This window comes from Nelumbo lutea, chromosome 1, assembly GCF_056320005.1.
Source record: "Nelumbo lutea isolate HS-2025 chromosome 1, American lotus-T2T, whole genome shotgun sequence".
Lineage (NCBI taxonomy): Eukaryota > Viridiplantae > Streptophyta > Magnoliopsida > Proteales > Nelumbonaceae > Nelumbo > Nelumbo lutea.
Genome location: NC_142684.1, coordinates 60,857,740 through 60,878,861, shown reverse-complemented (window position 1 = coordinate 60,878,861; position 21,122 = coordinate 60,857,740). Strand labels below are relative to the sequence as shown.

Genomic DNA, 21,122 nt, shown 5'->3' with positions numbered 1-21,122 from the left:
ATCCATCCACAGCCTCCTTTGGCTTCTAATATGAAAAAGTACCTATTCTCCCCCTAAAATTTGTCTCTACACCAATTCACATTTACACAGGAATTATCCATGTAACATATGTACTTTATCCATTTCACTGTTGTTGATCAGCAACATGGCCATGAAACTATTCCAGATCAATGATGTCATAGGACTTCCTGCTTCATTCACAAATCTTCAGATCAGATTCTCATCTTCCTCATCACCTTCAGGTCAAAGGATTTGTACCCTATAACAAAAGTATACTTCTTCGTGACTTCTTGCTCCATCTGTTATCATGTAATCATTTTTTGGATAGTTAACAGAATTATCTCAATTATACTTTACCTTTTCTCAAAAAAAAAAAAAAAACAGAATTTTATCAATGATAGAATAAAGCACAATAGAAAGGGGGAAGAGGTAAAATCTCTTAACCCTCCCTGAGAATGATATTCATATTATAACAATGCCCAAAAAAGACTATCTCTTCCCACCCCTTTGTTTGGCAAGTGAGTCAGCAAAGGAGTTTGCACTTCTCTTAATCCATTGAAACTTAATTCCCATGCCTTGAGCCAGCTCTTTAAATTTCATTTTTTCATTTAAAAATTTCCAGAACCCCATCTCTTCATTCTGCAACCAGCCAATAACCAACAGCGAGTCACTGAACCACTGAACCAATTCCAATGGGGCCCAACCAGCCAATGACCAACAGCCAATAACCCCATCTCTTAATTCCCATGCCTTGAGCCAATAACCAACAGCTCTTAGGGAATCCCCAATTCCAATGGGGCCCAAAAACAAGGCAATAATTTTTCCACCCTCATCTCAAAGAGCTTCATAGTCTTGACCCACTGAACCACCTTAACCATCATGTAATCATCTTAAGGCTACTTTGCACAATATTGAATTTTGGGCTGATATTACTTGTTTTTATTTACATAACATAGATAGGGAGTTATTGGGCCTTAGGCCTATTAGTTTATTTTTAAGTTAAGAATAATTATTCAGTTCTTACAAGTAGCCAACTTACTAAGGGCATACTGGTCTTTGTACCCTCTTTTATTTGTGAGTACATAATTTAATGAAAGGGGCGGCCAGACATTTTTTTTTGGCTTCTCCCATTCTCTACTCTCTCTCTCTTCTCTTCCTTTCTCAGCTGAAACCTTTTCTTCTTTCTTTTCTTCTTTCTTTTACAGTTTTTATATCAAAATAGGTCATCCAAACTTTTCTACTAAGTATCAGAGCAAGTTCAAAGATTTTTTGAGCTGCTCCATCATGCAGCCCTAGATCGGCCAACTGCATGATGAGGTAAAAGGCTGATCGAAGACTTCAGGTAAGCCTAGTTTTTGGATTTTTTGGTGGATCTGCAATCCCTTGTAGCTGGTCTAGGGTTTAACACCAAAATCAGGAAGAAATGGAGAAAGAGGGAGAGTCCTGATTTAGTAGGACTCTTCAATTTTGACCTAGGAAGTGGTGCTCTAGTTTTCTAGGGTTCTTTGGAGGGAGAGGCAGCCTTTTCTCTCTCTTCTCCCACTCCCACGAAAAAAGGGAATCTTTAGAGGGAGGGGATTTTAGGGTACCAGGAAAGTGTTTGAGGTTTCTAAAGGAGATAAAACCTTTCTTTTCATCTCAATTTGATTTCCTAATCTATTATGGGAGTTGGAGGGCTGTGGAGTTAAAAACAAATTTGCGGGTGAAATGGGATCTGGGGGAGGAGGTGCTGGAGACCTCTTTGGGGCCGGAACCAACACTACAGTTAAGTTGGATGGTACAAACGACTTAGAATGATCACAATCTGCAAAGATGGCAATTGGCACTCTTGGGAAATTGGGGTATGCCACCGGTGAGGAAAAGAAACATGAAACTAACCACTCCCGGTGGGTACAGGAGAACTACATGGTGATGACTTGGCTATGCAATTCCATGTTACCCCATATAAGTAAGAAATTTTTTATGGGCTAACACAACTAAGGAGATTTGGGATAGAGTTGCATAAACCTATTCACAGAATGAGAATACTGCTAGAACCTACCAGTTGAGAAACCAAGTGATTGCTACTAGGCAGGGAGATAAGTCCATTGCTATTTATTTTTCAGCCCTCAAAACCTTATGGTAGGAGGTAGACCATCTGGAGATTGTAGTTTGGGAGTGTAGTAAAGATGCAACAACTTATCAGAAGTCGGTAGAGAAGAATAGGGTTTTTGAGTTTCTAGCTGGACTTATCCTTGAGTATGACATTGCACGATAGCATATTCTTTCCCGAGACAGTGTAATTCTCTCTCAAGCATATGCCTTTGTGTTTGGACGAGAGTAGGAGGAATGTGATGATGAGGAACCCGGGCCTTGAGTAGTTAGCTATGGTTAACACAGTGAAGCCTAAACCGAGTGGGGACAAGGGTGGAAATAAACTGAGGAAAGAGGAGATGAAGGATCTGATACGTGACTACTATAAGAAACCTAAACATACTAGAGATACATGCTGGAAGCTTTACCCACACCTTGTACCGAGCCGGCTTAGAAACAATAAGGGAAATGTGAATATGGCAGTGGCTGGTGATTTATCAAGACCACCTACTACAACCTCTCTAGAGTTTGTTCCAACAACTACAATGAGGGCCAAATTGGAGAGATATGCACAGTTTCTGAATCAGAGGGATACAACTAGTTCTAACTCATTATTAGGTAGATAGCAAGGTGTAGGTGGATCAGGAGGTAGCCATTCTATTTCGTTTGCACATACAGGTAACATGCCACTGCAAATTATGAATCCATTACAAGTAAGGGGGGTCCTCCTTGGATTATAGACTCAAGAGCCTCAGAACATATGACCAACATTTCCACCATTTTCTCTTTATACCACCTCTACTCTGGTAGAGATAGAGTTTCCACGGTAGATGGATCACATGTTCCCATTGCTGGGAAAGGGTTTGTCAGGATAACCGATACCATTACTCTACCTTCTATCCTTCATTTTCCTAGATTGAGCACTAATCTTTTATTTGTTAGTAGCTTGACAAAGAATTTGAACTATGCAGTAATTTTTTCTCCTGGCCATTGTGCTTTGCAGGATCTAGAATAAAAAAGGACGATTGGGAGTGGTCGTGAGGGGAATGGAACATGTGAGAGTCAGTGGGTCAGATTATGGTTTGGCATAATCAGTTAGGGCATTTGTCTTTTTCTTCTTTGCGTTTTTTTTTCCAAATTGTTTGAGTCTATTAGTCGGTCCAACTTGGAGTGTGAGGGTTGTCAACTTGGAAAGCATTGTAGACATTCCTTTAAAGTAATAAAAGATGTTCTTCTATTTTGGATATTGTTCATACTGATGTGTGGGGGCATACCATGTTTCCTCTATGGGTGGCTATCGAATTTTCTTCTATTTGTGGATGATTCTTCTCGATACTTTTGGATATATTTGATGAGATCCCGTGATGAGGTATCGTCTTTGGTTCAACAATTCCATTAGATGGTGCTGACAAAGTTCGGGGTACAACTGAAAGTGTTTAGATCAAACAATGCTAGGGAATACTTTGAAAAAAAAAACTTGACATCATACCTATTGGAGCATGGAGTAGTCCATCAAAGCAGTTGTACATACACTCCACAACAAAATAGTGTAGCAGAAATGAAGAATATACATTATGGAAGTAGCAAGAAGCATGGTGTTGAGCTCTACTGTTCCAGTTCATTTTTGGGGTGATGCAATTCTTACAACAGATTTCTTGATTAATCAGGTGCCTTCTCATGTCCTTGGATATAACACTCCGTTCAACCTTCTTTTTTTTGAGGGGAAGACGTTCCATATTCCTCTACAAGTGTTTGGATGTGTATGCTTTGTCCATGTTCTTGGTCCTCACCGCTCAAAGCTAGAACCTGAGGTGAAGAAGTGTATCTTCCTTGGGTATGTAGGAAATCAGAAGGTTTATTGTCGTTATGATCCAATCACAAGGAGTCGGTATGTTATTATGGATGTCACTTTTTTTGAATCCACACCTTTTTTTCTTGGGGGGTTCCTCTCAGGGGGAGTGTTTTGGAGAAGGAAGTGAGCAATCTATACCACTTCCTGTTCTAGCTTCTTTGTCCACTCCAGTGTCTGACCTACCTATCTCACCCGCTTTGCCACCTCCATTACATCATGCCTCATAGTGTTTTACACGACAATGACTATGACAACATAGGGGGGTTGATTCCATAGCAGAGAAATCGACGTCACTCCTTATCGGCTCGTCAGAGATTCTAGGTTCGATTGACACAGACCCAAGTATGCCTCTTGTTTCCTCTAATGGTTTAGTTCCTATTGAAACTATACTACTACCCCTGCTCCTAACACCATTGCAAATGACCTTGATCTCCCTATTGCACTCAGAAAAGGGAAAAGGAAGTGTATTGCTCATTGCATCTCACACTATCTTTCCTACGGTGGATTATCGCCTTCCTACCGAGCCTTCCTTTCATCCCTTGACTCTGTGTCTATACCCATGAGTGTTAGTGGGTCTTTCTCCAAACATGAGTGTAAGACAACAATGTAGGAGGAAATGAAAGCATTGATTAAAAATTAGACATTGGATATTGCGGATTTACTTAATGGCAAGGAGACGGTTGGATGCAAATGGGTTTATACAGTGAAGTGCAAGGCTGATAGGAGTATAGAAAGGTACAAGGCAAGGCTGGTTACAAAAGGGTACACTCAAACTTATGGCATAGATTACTTGGAAACTTTTGCACCAGTGGAAAAGATGAGCTCAATCCAGATTCTTTTATCACTAGTAGCTATATACTCTTGGTCACTCTTCCAACTTGATGTGAAGAATGCTTTTCTCAATGGGGACTTGCAAGAGGAGGTGTATATGGATCTTCTAGTTGGCTTCTACAATGATTTGGAAAAAGAAAAGGTACGCAGGTTGAAGAAGTCTCTATATCGTTTGAAGCAATCACCCAAAGCTAGGCTTGACAGTTTTAGAAGTGCATTGGTGGTATTTGGCTATTCAAACTCAATCCGATCACACTCTTTTTGTGAAAAGGAGGGGGTCACTGGTGTTAGTTTTGATAGTGTATTTGGATGACATTGTAGTCACAGGAAATGATCTGAGCGAGATTGATACCTTGAAGAAGAATTTGCACAAAGAGTTTGAGATTAAGGATCTTGGGGATCTCAAGTACTTTCTGGGCATTGAGGTGGCAAGGTCCAAGCATGGGGATCTTTATCTCACAGAGGAAGTATGTTCTAGATCTACATAGGAGACGAGAAAACTTGGGGCAAGGGCAGCTGATACACCTATTGATCAGAACCACATTATAAATGCTTTAGAAGGTGAACTAGTGAAGGATGTTGGAAGGTATCAGAGGTTAGTGGGGCAGTTGTTATACTTATGTATGACACGACCAAACATCTCTTATGCAGTGAGTGTAGTGAGCCAATACATGCATGCCCCACGAGTTTAGCATTGGGAGGCTATTGACAGGATACTTTCCTATTTGAAGGGACACCCAGGAAGAGGCATATTGTTTGCTGACCATGGATAGTTGATGTTAGAAGCTTACACAGATGCTGATTGGGCAGGGTGTCTAGATGACAAAAGATCTACATCAGGGGTTTTCTGAACCATGGCATATGGTGTTTTAGAGCTCCTTTGGATCCATTCCTTGTTAGGAGAGATTGGGGTGGAAGCCGAAGAATCTTTGATGCTATATTGTGACAATCAAGCAGCAATTAATATTGCCCACAACCCATTTCAGCATGATAGGATGAAACATATAGAAGTGGATGGACACTTTATAAGGGAAAGGGTGACATCCGAAGAAATTTGCTTACCATATGTTGCATTTGACTTGCAGCTTGCTGATGTTCTTACAAAAGGTGTTGCAAGAAATAAGCTCGAGCATGATCTATGCAAGTTGCGAATGTGTGACATTTATTCCCAACCTGAGGGGAATCTTGAGTTTTGGGCTGATATTACTTGTTTTTATTTACATAACATAGTTAGGGAGTTATTGGGCCTTAGGCCCATTAGTTTATTTTTAAGTTAAGAGTGTTTATTCAGTTCTTACAAGTACCCGACTTACTAAGGGCATACTTGTCTTTGTACCCTCTTTTATTTGTGAGTATATAATCTAATGAAAGGGGCGACCAAACCTAATTTTTTTGGCTTCTCCCATTCTCTTCTCTCTCTCTCTCTTCTCTTCCTTTCTCAGCTGGAACCTTTTCTTCTTTCTTTTACAATTTTTATATCAAAACAGGTCATCCAAACTTTTTCTACTCACAATACATAAATTGGGTTAGTTGAAAGAAATTTCTTATGTTCAAACTAAGAAAAATTAAAATGAAATTTTCATATCTCATCAATCCTTCCCTTTGCATCTCAATTTAGATTCATTTTTAATTTGAGTCATAATAGGAGTCCATTTCCCATAGGATCATTATTTAGAAAAAACAAGAAAATATTTTCAAACGCTTGCACTTACCCAGAGATAGTATTCTTCATTGGATTAAATGTTGATGTAAAAACCAGAATATCACCCTTTGCTTGCTCTATAGCCTGCTGTTCACTGAGGCCCACTACTGAAAGAGGAGGTATACTGCCAAATAATATAAAATTCATTTCATCAACGGATTTTCTAAAATATGAAAATGAAGAAAAGAAATACTTTTACAGTCACAAATTTGCTACTTCAAGTAGGGGTCCGTTTGCTTGCGTTTAATGCCTCTTATCTCTTATTTCTTAATACCTTTAAGAGACATTAAGAGCGTTTGATTCCCATTTTACCTTCAGCCTTAATGTACAGCACATCATGTATAGTAACATTAATGCTCAGTTTTTCTAAAAGTGCCCCCAAAAGGTTACTTCTTTTAAGTATGCTATGATGATCCTATACAATAAAAATAAGGATAATGATAACAATAATAAAAATATGGTTTTTAGAAATTATTATTTAAATAGTTAAAATTATTTATTTATTTTATTAATTATCTATGTATTATTTAATTACCTATTTAATTATTTTATTATCTAGTAAATCTTATTTTATTATTTACTCAATTATTTAATAATTGATTATTTTAATTAATTAACTAATACATAACTATAAATTATTAATAATGATTTTAATTATTCATTAATAATAATTAAAAATTATGTAATTGTTTATCTTAAGTACTTATTAATTAATTAATAGATATTCAATTCTTTAAAAGTTTTTAGTAATTTATAATTTTTATCAATTCCACTACTTATTAATTATATATTCATTTAATTAATTGTTAATTAGTTTGTTAAATAGTTAAACAAACTATCTCATATCCAGGGTTAAAATGGTCAACTGTCATTGTTTAGAACTTAGCATTCAGATTTCAGAATAACATTCTTTACATTCAAACTTCAGAACCAAGAAAATTTCACAAACTCCAACACACCTCTAAAAGTAATTATTATAGTTTCAGAGGCATTTATATGTCAAACTTCAATGCAAATGAACAGATCTTAAGTGAGCAAAATGGTTTCAATAAAAATTTGCAATTTGCACTGACCGAAGAAATAAATTTAGTAGCTTCAAGTCCAAGTGTACACATCACAAAAAAAAAAGGATCCAAGTGAACAATCACCGGGGGTGATCCTTTCAGCTTGGCTCAGAAATTTTGGGATTGGTTCTAGGTTTTGTGTTGAGAGCAGCCTGGGCTAGGCCTAGATCAGTGTTTTAAAAGGCGTGATCCAGGCAAGGCGCCCCTCAAAATGCCCCGAGGCATATGCTAGAGGCGCTGATACCTCTAAGGCGTACGCCTCATACACCTTTTTCCTGAGGCATACGCCTCTTGCACGTTTCATATAAAAAGATTGGGAAAAAAAAGAAAAAAAAAAGGAAAGGAAAGGAAAAGAAAAGGAAAGAGAAGAAAACAGAGAAAAAGAAAGAGAAGAAAAGGGAAGAAAGATAAGGAGAAGGAAAGTGGTATGCATCTTCAACTAGTGCTATGCATCTTCATTATTCTTAATATAAAAGATTTTTTTTTTTTAAATAATCTTAAATGAGGTCTCCCTTCCTCTTCTTTTTCCTCCTTCCTCCTCATCCCCCTCCTCTTAAGGAGGCTTACACCTCCTTATGTTCGGGAGGCTTACGCCTCTTACGTTCTGAACTACGCCCCATGCCTCTAGGTAGTGGAACACCTCGCGTCACACCTCTGCGTTTTAAAATATTGGCCTAGATTAGGCTTGCATATTTCAGGGCTGGGCTTGGATCTACTACTTCAAGTGCGGCCCGGCCCACATTTATTTAAACATATGTATTCTATACATAATGTATACTTATCAATAGGAGTGCTTGGTCCGACTCGGTAGCCTACATCCACAGAGGACTAGTAATCGAGTAGCAAGGATTGTGGTAAGCCAAGGAGGTTCAAGCAGTGTTTTAAAAGCATAAGGTGCAGAAAAAGCACAAGAGGCAATTTGCGCTCGAGGCACAATGAAAGGCACACTCCTTTTCAAAGCAAGGTGCAAAACTAGAAAGAAATTCCAAAAAATTCAAATGGATGCAAATAATTAAAAACTATTAAACATAATATTAATAAAAATATAAACTTAAATTTTAAAATAAATATTAAAAAAACTATTATCTAAAATTAAAATACATAAACATAACATGTAATGTGTATTCAAATGAAAATTTAAAAATAAAATCAAACATATAAAACATTTTCAAGCATATGTAAAACCCACAATTCCTTTTTTTCCTCAATTGCATTACTTCAAATAGCTAATGTGATGTAAAGCATATTGCATTCTTGATTCTCCTAGCTGCCTTTGTACCAAGCCCCTTGAGGCAAGCCTAAAACAAGTAGGGTAGTAAACATGGAGGAGAAAATTCCCAAAAATTCTAGATATTTCTACATAACGTGAAACAACTTTCTGAGTACGAGGAAATAGGCCAAGGTTAAAAAAATGACATAAGTTGAAGGTTATCTCCAAAATTCCCAAAAATTCTAGACAGTTCCACATAATTTGAAACAACTTTCTGAGGAAATAGGCCAAGGCTCAAAAAACTTAATAGATTGAAGGTTATCTCCTTTTGGACAAAACAACACAAGGAGTTCCAGAACTAAAACTGGAGTCAAATTATGATTGACAAAACCTTCAAGGTCCAGCCTGCCTCTGCCAATGCAGTAGGCTGATCAGATGTCTTTTGTGTATTTTGTTGATATGTCATGCGCAGATTCTACACACTTGCATGTTTTGAAGGAAACTCTCCCTCTATTATAAAACAATTATATCTTACCTTTCAACCAAAAAAAAAAAAAAGAATCAATGGTTATCTCCTGGTAAAGTCCTTCTGAGAACAAAGGACAACCGACAAAACTGTTGCATCAGTTCAGTCAGCAATGTGTAGAATATGCCTTGTTGTGATGCATGAGTTATGAAGGGTACAATTGGGTTTTCAGATGTAAAAAGACAAATGGAATAGTTTATTTGTGGAGATAATTCATCTCAAAACCCAATTATTCTCCTTATTGCTCAAACGGTGAAGTGCAGAAATATTTTGTTGAGACTGATATCTCTTATCTGGAAGAAATTTGCTGCAGCTAGAATCTTGAATTGAATAACACCCTAACAGGTATCCAGTAGCTGTGAAGACAGAGGCTGGTGGTTTTTTCCATTGTTTTCCTGTCTATCTTGTAACTGAAGGTGAAAATATCTTGCATATTGGAGAAATTTGTGGTCTTAATTCCCTACCAAAGTTGATCAAATGTCAGCACTTGTTTCAGTCTCGGGGAAAATGAGAAATGGGATCTAAATTGTCAAAGAGGGAACCATTGATTGCCTTTCTAAGAATATGCCCAGGTCTGACATAGCTCTGGATTATTGGGTTAATTTGTCGGTGTTAATCCTACAACAGATGTTTCAATCTCTAACAAGTTCAAATTTCAAAGTACTAAAGCAAAACACTGAAAACTCCAAGAGTTTCTGAAGACACCTGCATGTGCTCCAACTATATGGCAACATCATGGACAGCATAAATTTCTTGAAAGTTCTAGTGATTTCTTGCTTATTTCAGCCAGAGTCTCAGGATTTTTAAGTTAACAGAATCCCGATCTTGGAGTGTTGTAAATAGTACATGATGGAGCTCGAGCAGAAAGTAAGTATTGATTCATTTCTCAGGGGCAAGGATCTATGGTTAGTGCCAATCAATAAGTTGGAACAACTTCGTAAGTATATCTTCGATATAGAAACCGAAAGGATCCAATCCAAACAAGTTTCAAATTCAAAAGGAAAAACCTGTTGAAAGTTGAGAACCCAGAGATCATGGCCCGTCAACAACTGGTAATCCATATACTTCTAGTTGAACACATAGTTGCCCCCAAAGGATTTTAATGGTTTCTTATATGCATTTAGTTGTCCCCAGAGGACTTTAATCCAACCTGATGAAATGCAAAGTATTGCTATTCCCATATGCATTTAGATAAAATTATAAAAATAGTCCAAATGAACAATTTATACTCCAGATGAGCTTTAAAGGTGACAGAAGCAAGGAATAGGCCAAGAGGATGCTATCTTCATGCATTTCTACTCAGAGCATTCTCTATAGAAAATGGATCAACCTCGGTGAAATTTATGTTGAAATTAGTAACACTGTTAAATTTATGCTGAAAGTAATAACATCATTTTCATATGCTAATATGCATACAACACATGCTCTAAAAGAGAGAATCTTTTTACCAGAACACAGCACAAGGTACACTGTTGTAGTCAGGTTTACTAGGTTGATCGGCAAAAACAGTTTTCTGCAGACAATGCAAAAGAAAAAACTTAGTTCAACAAAAAATTGAATACTCTTCTACCATAATCAAAGAATAAGCAACCAAGAAATATCATGGTAAACTCAAATCATTAATGAAGCTCCAGATATCCACACACCGAAAAGCAAGTTGCCTCCATTAAGGCCACAGGAGTAAGATTCATTCGGTTAGTAACATCACCAACAGCCCATATGCTAGGGACATTGGTTCGGGAGTACTCATCCACCTGGAAAAAATATACAAATATCATTATTAATTTTCCACAATGGTATCCCATCATAATGAAGAAAAAGATATGCAAAGAAATTCAACACTTTCTACCCTAGTCTTTTTCCAAGTCAACTGATAGACCACTGTTGGTAAAAACAGTCGTACAAGTGTTCATTGAGCAATCACCTGGGTAAACAGCTAAACCAGGTCTGCCTTAATATTTTGACAATGATGTCTCAGATAAAAACACATATGCAAGAGTGAAATGGATGAAAAATATGACCTTCGCAGCTCCAGTGGCATCGAGCTCAACACCTACACATTCCAGGTTCAGCCTCTTTGTATTTGGAATCCGACCTGCAGTCACAAAAGGAACAATGCAAGTACAAGAATAAGAAAAAACATGATAGTACATCTATTACATTTTCAAGCGTAAAATACTAGATTCTAACAAAACCAAAATACCAAACTCTTTTTTGAAGAGTAAAGTGCAAATTCATTAATCAAATAAAAAAAAAAAAACAGAGAGAGTTACAATCTGATAGGTGACAAGATGACACCTCACTATACAAAACTAATCATCTCTAAATTAAAGACAAATTACAACTGAATTTCAAGAACATTCCAGAAGTTCTCCCTCATATCTAATCTACTGATTTGATCAAAATCTAGTAGCACCGAAACCCAATCCACTACTAATTTCCCAACCAGAGCCAAAACCAAAACACCAAGCTTTAATAAAACTCATGGAAAAGTTTTGTTGTAGGGGTGTACTTTCTCTGTATGTGGTGCAAGAGCATTCTTGTACTTTACTATTATGTTTTAAACACTCTTTATTCAACACTCGAGTCATTGCCACCAAACTCACTTTTGTCTAATTTCTTCTTTCCTCATCTCTTCTCTTCTTTCCCCCTTCTTTTATGGCAGATAACAGGATATCAGAGCATTATCTGTCATAGATCTGATTGAGCTCTAACCTTTTATCTTCTCTTCCTTTTTTCCTTACTTTTGACTGAAGCTGTTGGGAGCAGATTTATCTCTAATTAACTGATTGGACAATAAAGAAACTCTCCTTTTGTACTTTTTTTTTCCTGGTTGTGACCAAGAAATCTCATTCTTTTGGTGGCCTACCTGATGTGATGGAGGTATAAAGAGTCCGTTAATTGTCTTGATGTGTTTCTCAGATTGTGGTGACAGCAGCAGTTCGAAAAAGGTGGTTGGTATGTGTTTAATCCCTCAAAACAGGTTATTTGATATCTTCGTTTTTTATTGGTAACTTATCAACATTTTATTAATTTGTGCAAAACATTCAATAAACAAGGATATCAGCAGTACCCTTTTACCCACTAATTCATTGAACCCCTCTCTAAATTACATCCTCCTCATCCCTTACCCCTTCCCTCCCCCCATAAAAAAAAAAAGAAATCCAGAAGGCCCTGATTACCCATAATGCCGCCTTTGAAGTTTAGCTTCAACCACCCTCTGTTTGGAGGTATCCAAATCTCTCTTGTTTTTTTGTTTTTTAGAAGAAGACCCTGTTACTGCTCCCTAATTTCTAATAAATTCATCTACAGTGTAATCTGAGAATAATTCCAAAGTCTTCACTCAATGTGCAGCTCTTGAAATAATGATTTCAATTAGTGCCTCCATACTCTCTTTCTCCTCGAAAGTTCTTGCATCCCCTTCTTCCCAAATTGTCAAAATCATCGCTGTCCTTGTGCATTTCTACATGATTCTACCCCTTCTTGTTGAGAATCTCATCATAGACGTGTCAAAACAATTTGTCCAAGTCAACAGGGAGGTTCCACCTACACATCCAAAAAGAGCAAGAAACCATTCCCAAATACAACAAGTAAAAGGATAGGAGATTAAGAGGTGCTAGGCAGTCTCACCATTCAATAATTTCAGAATAGAAGTTAATGAATCTAAACATAGAAGTTAATAAGAGTTAATTAGGGAATATTCTAGGATTTGAATTTGAATTTAAGAGAATACACGTATAAAAAATCCAAACATATCAGCCGATATGCTCACAATATCGTGTTGTATCAACCAATACAAGATCAACACAGTCTTCTGCTAAACAAACCAATACAATCCAGATAAAAGGGTGTGGGCTCCTAGACCCAAAGGGACCTTTCCTTGTGCTTCTTATTTCAAGTCCCTCTCTGCCTTCTGCTCAACAACCTTTTCCGTCAAAGGAAATTTGGTGTAGGCCAGTTCCCCCAAAGATTATGGTGCTTTGTTGGGAAGTATTCTATGGGAAAGTAAATACTCTAGATAACTTACAAAAGAGAAGACCTTTGCTCTGAATTTCTCCCAACTGGTGTATCCTTTGCAGAGTTCATGAGGAGGATTGTTACCATCTACTAATATCTTGCCCATTTTCTGCAGACCTTTGGGCTTGGCTACTTTAGTTGTTTGGGAGTAGTTGGAGCTTGCCAACAGAAGTTTGCATGATCTTTGACCATTCTACTTTCTCTTGGCCTACAAACAGAGGGAGACTTATGTGGAGATGTGCTCGCGCTGCCCTGATTTGGACTATTTGGGAAGAAAGGAATGCTAGAATTTTTCAAGAAAAGGAAAGGAGCAGTCAGGAATTGAAAGACTGTATGTTGCATAGGGCAATACTTTGGTTGAAGACTTTAGAAATCTTTCTTTTTTTTGAAAGAATGATTGTATTAATATACGGTCTTGTGTACAAAGAGAAGCTGTACAAAATGAAGGACCTCAAAAAAAGGCCATCTTCAAAAAAGTATGATCAGATATACTATCTCTAAAATCATTATGTATAGACATCCAACTTTGCAAAACCTCTATTGCCAAGTTAATGACCTCAGCTTCAGTAGTAGATTTTTTCCTCAAAAGTCCTGTTGTTCCTTTCTGACCACACAGCCCACATAACTGCTGGAGGGATGGAAGCCCAGCATAACTTTCCTTTCTTCAACAACCCCTGAATATGCCACTCCTCTAGCAGAGTTCTAACTGAGGCTGGCATGCACCAGCTTAGATTTAGGGATTTGCACAAGTGTGACCATACTGCAGAACTAAACTTGCAATGAAGGAAGAGATGCCCAGAGGATTCCATTTGCATATTGCAAAAACAGCACCTCCAACCTGGCAGATTAAGACCTTTATTCAGCAGCATTTCTTTGGACAGACACCTCTCCAGCGCAGCCACCCAAACAAAAAACTTAATTTTTGGACGAGCCAAGTTCCCCCAAGTGGCCTTGCTGGGAAAGGGGGCTTCAGGCCTTCCCACCAGAAAACTGTAGAAGGATTTGACTGTGAATTCTCCAGATTTTGACCATTTCCAGACTGTTGAATCTTGCTCCTGAAAACTTAGCTGTTGGTCCTGTAACAGATTAAGAAAATCTGCCATCTGCTGAATTTCCCAGTTGTTGAAACTTTTCCTAAAGAGAGGAACCCAACATGGCCTTCCTTCCTGGAGACACAGAGAACCGGCCACTAAGGCTTCCTTATCTACAACCACATTGTATGGGCTGGGAACACCTCTTTTAGGTGTTGTCACCAGCCCACTGGTCTAACCGGAACCTGGTTTTTCTTCCATCTCCCACTTTAAATTTAACACCACTGCTGAACTGCCAGTAAGCCATACAAATTCCTTTCCACACCCCACAACCATAGGTGCCAGAGGGAATACCAGCATCTCATCCATTGTTTCTTAAGCCATATTTCTCCTCAATCACCTTCCTCCAGAGTTTGTTTGGTTCTGATGAAAATCTCCACAGCCAACTTCCCAATAGGGCAAGGTTGAAAAGCTTAAGGCTTCTTAGTCCAAGCCCGCCTTGTGATTGGGGCTTGCAGATTTTCTCCCAGCTCACTAAGTGATACTTGAGAGAATCTTTCCAGCCTTTCCAAAGAAAATTTCTCATATTTTTTTCCATTTCCTTTGCTACCTCTGAGGGAATGGAGAATAGGCTCATAAAGTAGGTTGGAAGGCTGGCTAACACACTTTTGATGAGTGTGACCTTACCACCTTTAGAGAGATACCTTGCCTTCCAAGAAGCCAATTTTTGGTCCATCCTTTCGAGGACTGGAGTCAAAATTGCTTTGGAGATACATTTGGCTCCAAGGGGTAGACCTAAATAAGTTGTAGGTAGACTACCACTTTACACCCCAATATATCAGCCAAATTTTGAATGTTAGGCACCTCTCCCACAGCTAATAGTTCACTCTTAGCTAGGTTCGCCTTCAGTCCTGAAATATTATCTCAAACCAAAATAGTAGATACTTCAGATTAAGTATTTTGTCCTCCGAAGTACTGCAGAAAAGGAGTGTCATCTGCATATTGTAGGATGGGGATTTTTGTTCCATTAGGACTTACTTCAAAACCCTCTAGAAGATTCAGTTCGGAGGCCCTGTCTACCAACTTCCTAAGACCTTCTATCACTGAGGGAGAGCAATGGAGATAGAGGGTCTCCTTGTCTCAGCCCTCTTGAGCTTTTGAAATTTCCTTTTGCTGACCCATTTAGCAAGATTGAGAACCTTGGTGTAGAAACACAGACTTTTATCCAATTTCTCCACTTTGGTCCAAAGTGCATTCTTTCCATCATATAGTCTAAAATAGCCCAGTTTACATGATCATAGGCTTTTTCTAAGTCTAATTTGCAAACCAGCCCTGCTTTTCCACTTCTCTTCCTTGAGTCAATTAACTCATTGGCTATAAGAACTCCATCATGGATTTGTTTGTTGTGGACAAAGGCGCCTTGGAAGCTAGAAACCAAAGAGTCCATTACTCCTCTTAGTTTAGTTGCCAGAACTTTGGCTAGTATTTTGTGCATACTACCAATTAGACTTATTGGCCTGAAATCTTTCAACTCTTTAGCTCCTGTTTTCTTAGGTATTAGAGATAAGAAAGTGGCATTTAAATTTCTCTCCAGAGCAGCTGACTCATGAAAACCTTCTAATACCTTTAGCATATCTGCTTTAATTAAATCCCAGAACTTCTTAAAGAAGACAATAGAAAACCCATCTGGCCCTGGAGCCTTTTCCCCTTCCAAGCTGTTAATGGCCTCCTTTACCTCTTCTTCTGAGAAGGGTTTTTCTAACTCCAAAGCCTGCTCATCTGAGAGTAGCCCGAACTCTAGACCATTCAGCTTTGGTCTAATCCTACAAGGGTCATTGAAGAGCTTTTCAAAGTAGCTTTCAAAGGCATCAGCAATGTCCTTCTCATGAAACACAGTCCTCTCCCCAACTCCAAATGATCTATTGAGTTGACTCTTTTTCTAGCATTGGCTACTTTGTGAAAGAAAGCTGTACTACTATCACCAGCTTTCTGCCACATTGCCCTTGCTCTTTGCCTCCATTTGATTTCATTTTGGTAGGTTAGTGAGTCATAATCTTTTTTTGCCCCTGCTCTTTTCCTTCTATTAGTTTCATCCACTGGACCTGCTTCCTCCTGCGCATCTAAATCTGCAATTACGTGCATACATTCTTTCCTCTTTTCCTCATCCTTCTTTGATATTTCCTTTTGCCAATCTTTATTTCAGCCATTGTAATTTTCTCAAAAATACATGGCTGGCTGTGCCTTCAAAGGAGGCTTCAGCCCACCACTGTTGAATACTTGACCCCAACTCCTCTGAGTCCAGCCAACAGTGTTCAAGTCTGAAAGGAGAAGGTTTTTCTCTCAAACCACCAGTATCTAACAGTATTGGAATGTGATCAGAAACAACCCTTGGAAGAGCTTCTTGTTTTGAGTTGGGAAAGGCCTCTTCCCATTCTGGAGAAATCAAGAACCTATCCAACCTTACTAGAGAGGGATTGTCTTGATTATTGATCCAGGTATATTTTGCACCAGACAGTGGTATATTAATTAAATCCCAAATTTGGATAAATTCCTTAAAAACCTTCATGCCTCTACTAACCCTTGGGCATCCTTTCTTGTCTTCCAGGTTGATAATGGCGTTGAAGTCCCCCCCTATCACCCAAGGTTCCCCCATGCTCTTCTAACTGAATTTATCTCTTCCACACACCCCTGTAACCACTAACTGTTGGTTGTTAGCTTTCCACAGAAACTTTGCTGAAATTGAAAACATTCCAATCCTTTTATCTAAAAGCCTGAAGGCCTTATTATTCCACAAAAGGGCTATACCCCCAGCAGTATTTACCGCTGGAATTTCAAGCCAATCACAGCAGCCAAAACCCCAAATGCTCTTCACCACTCTGAAGGTCAACTTCTGCAGTTTTGTCTCTTGCAGTAGGAAATCAGGTTTTTTGTTTTTTAAGAAACCACATTAAACCAGCAGACAGATCTAACATTCCAGGATAAAACTTTAATCCTTTCCATTTCTTAAATTCTTGAGTTTTTATTGTTTCATCTCAAACCCCCAGCATTGTCATTTAATCCCCAGGCCAACCTCAGCAGTTCTTTCGACTGCCTTCAGTTTTTCTTACCTTTTTCCACTAAAAACCTATTTTCAATTGCAACTAGCAGGGCTTTTGTTTCCTCTTCTAGCCCTTTGAAAGGCACCCTAGAAACTCCCCAAAGCTTAAAAATTTAGAAAGAACCCAATTAGAAATTTCATTCTCTTCAACATACCTCATTTTCACCTGAAGCGAATGGGTCTGTGGAACTCCTTCAGCTGGAAAAATGATTGCAATCGGTTTAGGTACCACCTATGTCTGGTTCCATTCTAAGGGCAGGAAGGCTTCCTTTACGCCGTCTTCCTCTAAGGTTGAGACAACTAGTACCAAACCCTCCTGCATCTCCATCCCTAGTAATGGCTTCTTCTCGGTTCTTCTAATCCTCTGACCACTTCTGCAAAGGACTTCGTTTGGATGGGGACCCCTGAACCTGCCGAGCTTTCTCCTTCTTTTGGAATCTCCCTAGACTTCCTTTCTACCTCAAACAAGCACCCCTCGCCTGTGAAATCACTATCAGAAAGAGGTTTGATAATTTTATCACTATTGCAATGGGAGTCTGTTCTCCAACTCTCCCAACGTGTCGAACCTTCTCCACCATTTGCGAACTCTTCACTCTTTGAGGAGGCAGACATCAAGTCGCCCTCTTGGGCTAATACTTTTTCTTTTCCTTTGGAGAAGTTGGGACTGGGCTTCTTTCGAAAAGATTTAGTTGGGCTTTTTAACCAGATCAGGCCTGGGTTGTTGGAAGGGTTAGGATCCATCATATGGATGGCTGAGTCATGCTAGATGGCTGGGAAAAATCTCAAAAATTTCCTAATCCTTCTAGAAATCGAATTCCCTATGTTTTGAAAAACTACATTTTTCAGAATCGGTCTTGCATTGAACCGGACCAGATTTGAAACCAAACAAAGAGGGAGATTTGTACCTGATATGGATACCACAAATGCATATCCCAAGGTGGAAGTTCACACCCAAATCATTCCTAAAACCAGCATCCACTGAAAATGGCACAGTGTATAGGTGAAGGTGATTCAGCAAAACTGAGATCCAACTGCTTGGATCGAATTGAGGATGATGAGAGAACCAAAAACTGCAAAAATATGAAGTTGTCATGGACTGGTCACATCCTCTTTTATAATCTCTTATGGAGCTATATCCTAATCTAACCAGGAGATAATCCATATCTAAATCAGATCTGGAGAGATTATCTTCTCATAAGATTAGGTGCTCCATGCCCAGATCCAAACCCATGTGGACTTATGTGCTAGCTTAATTAATCATATTAATTATGGGCCTTAGACCCATCAACTATAAGGCTCACAACCCAAGGGTGTTGCATGGCCAACTTAGGCTTGATATGTATGGTGGGGGACCCCACAATGACCTCACATAAGTCCACATGGGTTCGGCCCAGCCTCTATAAAAAGGTTTGGTCGAATTCACTACTAAATGTAGTGAACCCCTAAGCACATCACCATGGGCTCAATATGGGCCCAACATTTTCACTTAAATGATTCTTGAATTCAGCCATCCTATGAGGACCCAAGGATAATGGACTTAAGTAAGATAAAGCCCATCAGGTAATCAACCTTTAATGGTCTCTTACACTTAACCTCTCAGCCCATAATGATTAAACACTGTCCGACAAGGAAGGACCTCTCCCCTGGCTACAAGGTGCAGTGTCACACTTTCCACTCGGGTGGATCCTGGGAATTAAAACCTTTTTCAAACATTTTTCATAAAACATTAATATATATATCATATAAATATATTTTGTAAAACCAAATCTCAAACAAAGTTGAAATCCATTACCAATAGTTTAGGGTTCCATAGAGAGAGTGTAAGCCCTATCATTCACTTTATCCGACAAAGGGGCCAATCCTATCACTATGATCACCCACTCAGATGAATACTCAGACTGCCCCAACATACCCAGGTTTTGACCCTTGATGGATCTCACTAATTGGCATATCAAAGACAGCCCAATCCAACACCTAGTGCAACACCATAATCAAGTCTAAGGGTTATGTCTAACTTTCCAATTTTGCCCATCAATCTCCAAGGTCCAGTCTAGGGCATAACTGGAAAACGATTTGGGTTTAGTGTTTAATCCAAACACACACTACATGTGCTTCGGGTCTAACCCTAACAACTAAGACAAGCTGCCCCAACTTCTTTGGCAGTACATCAGTGTTAGCCTTGGCATGATAAACTTCCCAAGTCTATCCAACGACTGAGAACATTCTAAACTAATACGAGTCTCATAAGTGTTCGGTTTAGGGGGTTACACAGAAACATACCAATGTCAACATGAAACAATAATGTACTTTCATTCATTTACAATAAATGTATCTATACATCAATCTGATTGGAGCTAAGGGCATACACTATCTAACATGGGTTACAAAGTGGGCCGGCCTTTCTATTAAGGTTGTGTGCTACTGGGCCCATCTCTTTCGAACTCACTTGGTTTTGAATTCTATCCACCACAACCTCAGCCAACCTATCAACAAATGCTACATCAGCCTCCTTAAAATTTAGGAAATTTGAATTTCGAAATTGCCTTGCCTTTGAGCCCTTTCCCACCTCACCCTCAGTTCTATCTTGGTTGTAGGATTTTATCTTCTTCTTTTCCTATTCTCCACATTCTTCCAACTTTCTTCCTCCTAATCTTTGACAGGTTGTGGACTCGCAGGGTGGTCGTCAGAGTGAGCTTCGGGGAAGATCACCGACCTTCCTTTCTTGGTAGTGTCCATCGTTGACCGAAACTCTCCTTCAACCGGTACACTAGCTAACACTTGAGAGATTAAATCCTTGCCAATTGGAATAGAATCTTTATAATTCGTCGGAACCACCAATCTTTCTGATTTGATCTTCGACCAAATCATGACTGTGTACATCACTTCGCCTAGCACTATGTTAGTTGATTAAGGGGGTAAACCCACTCAACGAACCTTCAACCGCATACATTCAAAGGACTCCGTATACTTCTTTGAGTCATCTACTTCCACAAAACCACCACAGAGGTCACCAATCATCCTACCAATTTCGTTGCTCCACAAATGTAAAGAAAGTCCAAATACTTTAACCCAAAAATGCTTTGGAACCTCTTCTTTCTTCCACTAAACTCCCACCGATTCCGACCAAGGTTCAAGATGCAACAAGGCTCCTTTGAAACATCTCGAACTTGTATTTAGAACTCTCTGAGCTTCTACCTTTGAGGGTAGGAAAAACACCCAACTGTCACTGTCAAGACGCCTCACATCGATCCCCTGCGAGCAGTTCCAGACTCTTGAAGACCACTTTCGAATATCCTCTAGCTCGAATTCTTTCCAATCAAAACTTCCTACTAAGCAAGATTGTAGGAAGACCGATATCTCCGTTGTGCTTTCACTATCCAGATCCAGAAAGAAGGATCTGGAGTTCACTTTAACAAAGACCTTCCCATGAGCCAGCCATTGCAGAAAGTGCGAACTTCTCGCATCTTGTCTACCCCTCTCCCCTCGGTTATTTTGGTAGCCACCCTTAAATGGGCAATGGCCCCTCTTAAACCGATCACCCTCAAACATTGGCCGTTACCTCCCAGCGATTCCCCTCAAGTTTTCATGGCAAGAACACCACGCAAACAAGATGATCATCTTGTTTGTAGATACATTTATACAAAAGCAAATTCTATTGTGGAAACAATTCTACAAAAGCAAGAACACCTATCTTAACTTTTATGACGCCCAGTAGTTGA

General features: G+C 38.9%; 1 protein-coding gene across 4 annotated transcripts in view; it reads right to left on the bottom strand.

The window, feature by feature from the left end:
- LOC148874807 (glutathione-disulfide reductase) overlaps nt 1–21,122 on the bottom strand; it is a 92,424-nt gene that overhangs the window by 15,601 nt on the left and 55,701 nt on the right. For all 4 annotated transcript variants that reach the window (XM_088963752.1, XM_088963755.1, XM_088963753.1 and 1 more), the window contains 4 exons: nt 11,280–11,353; nt 10,905–11,012; nt 10,707–10,771; nt 6,469–6,582 (listed from right to left, as the gene is read on the bottom strand). In XM_088963752.1, the coding sequence (XP_088819878.1) occupies nt 6,469–6,582; nt 10,707–10,771; nt 10,905–11,012; nt 11,280–11,353 (361 nt within the window). The remainder of the gene's footprint in view (nt 1–6,468; nt 6,583–10,706; nt 10,772–10,904; nt 11,013–11,279; nt 11,354–21,122) is intronic.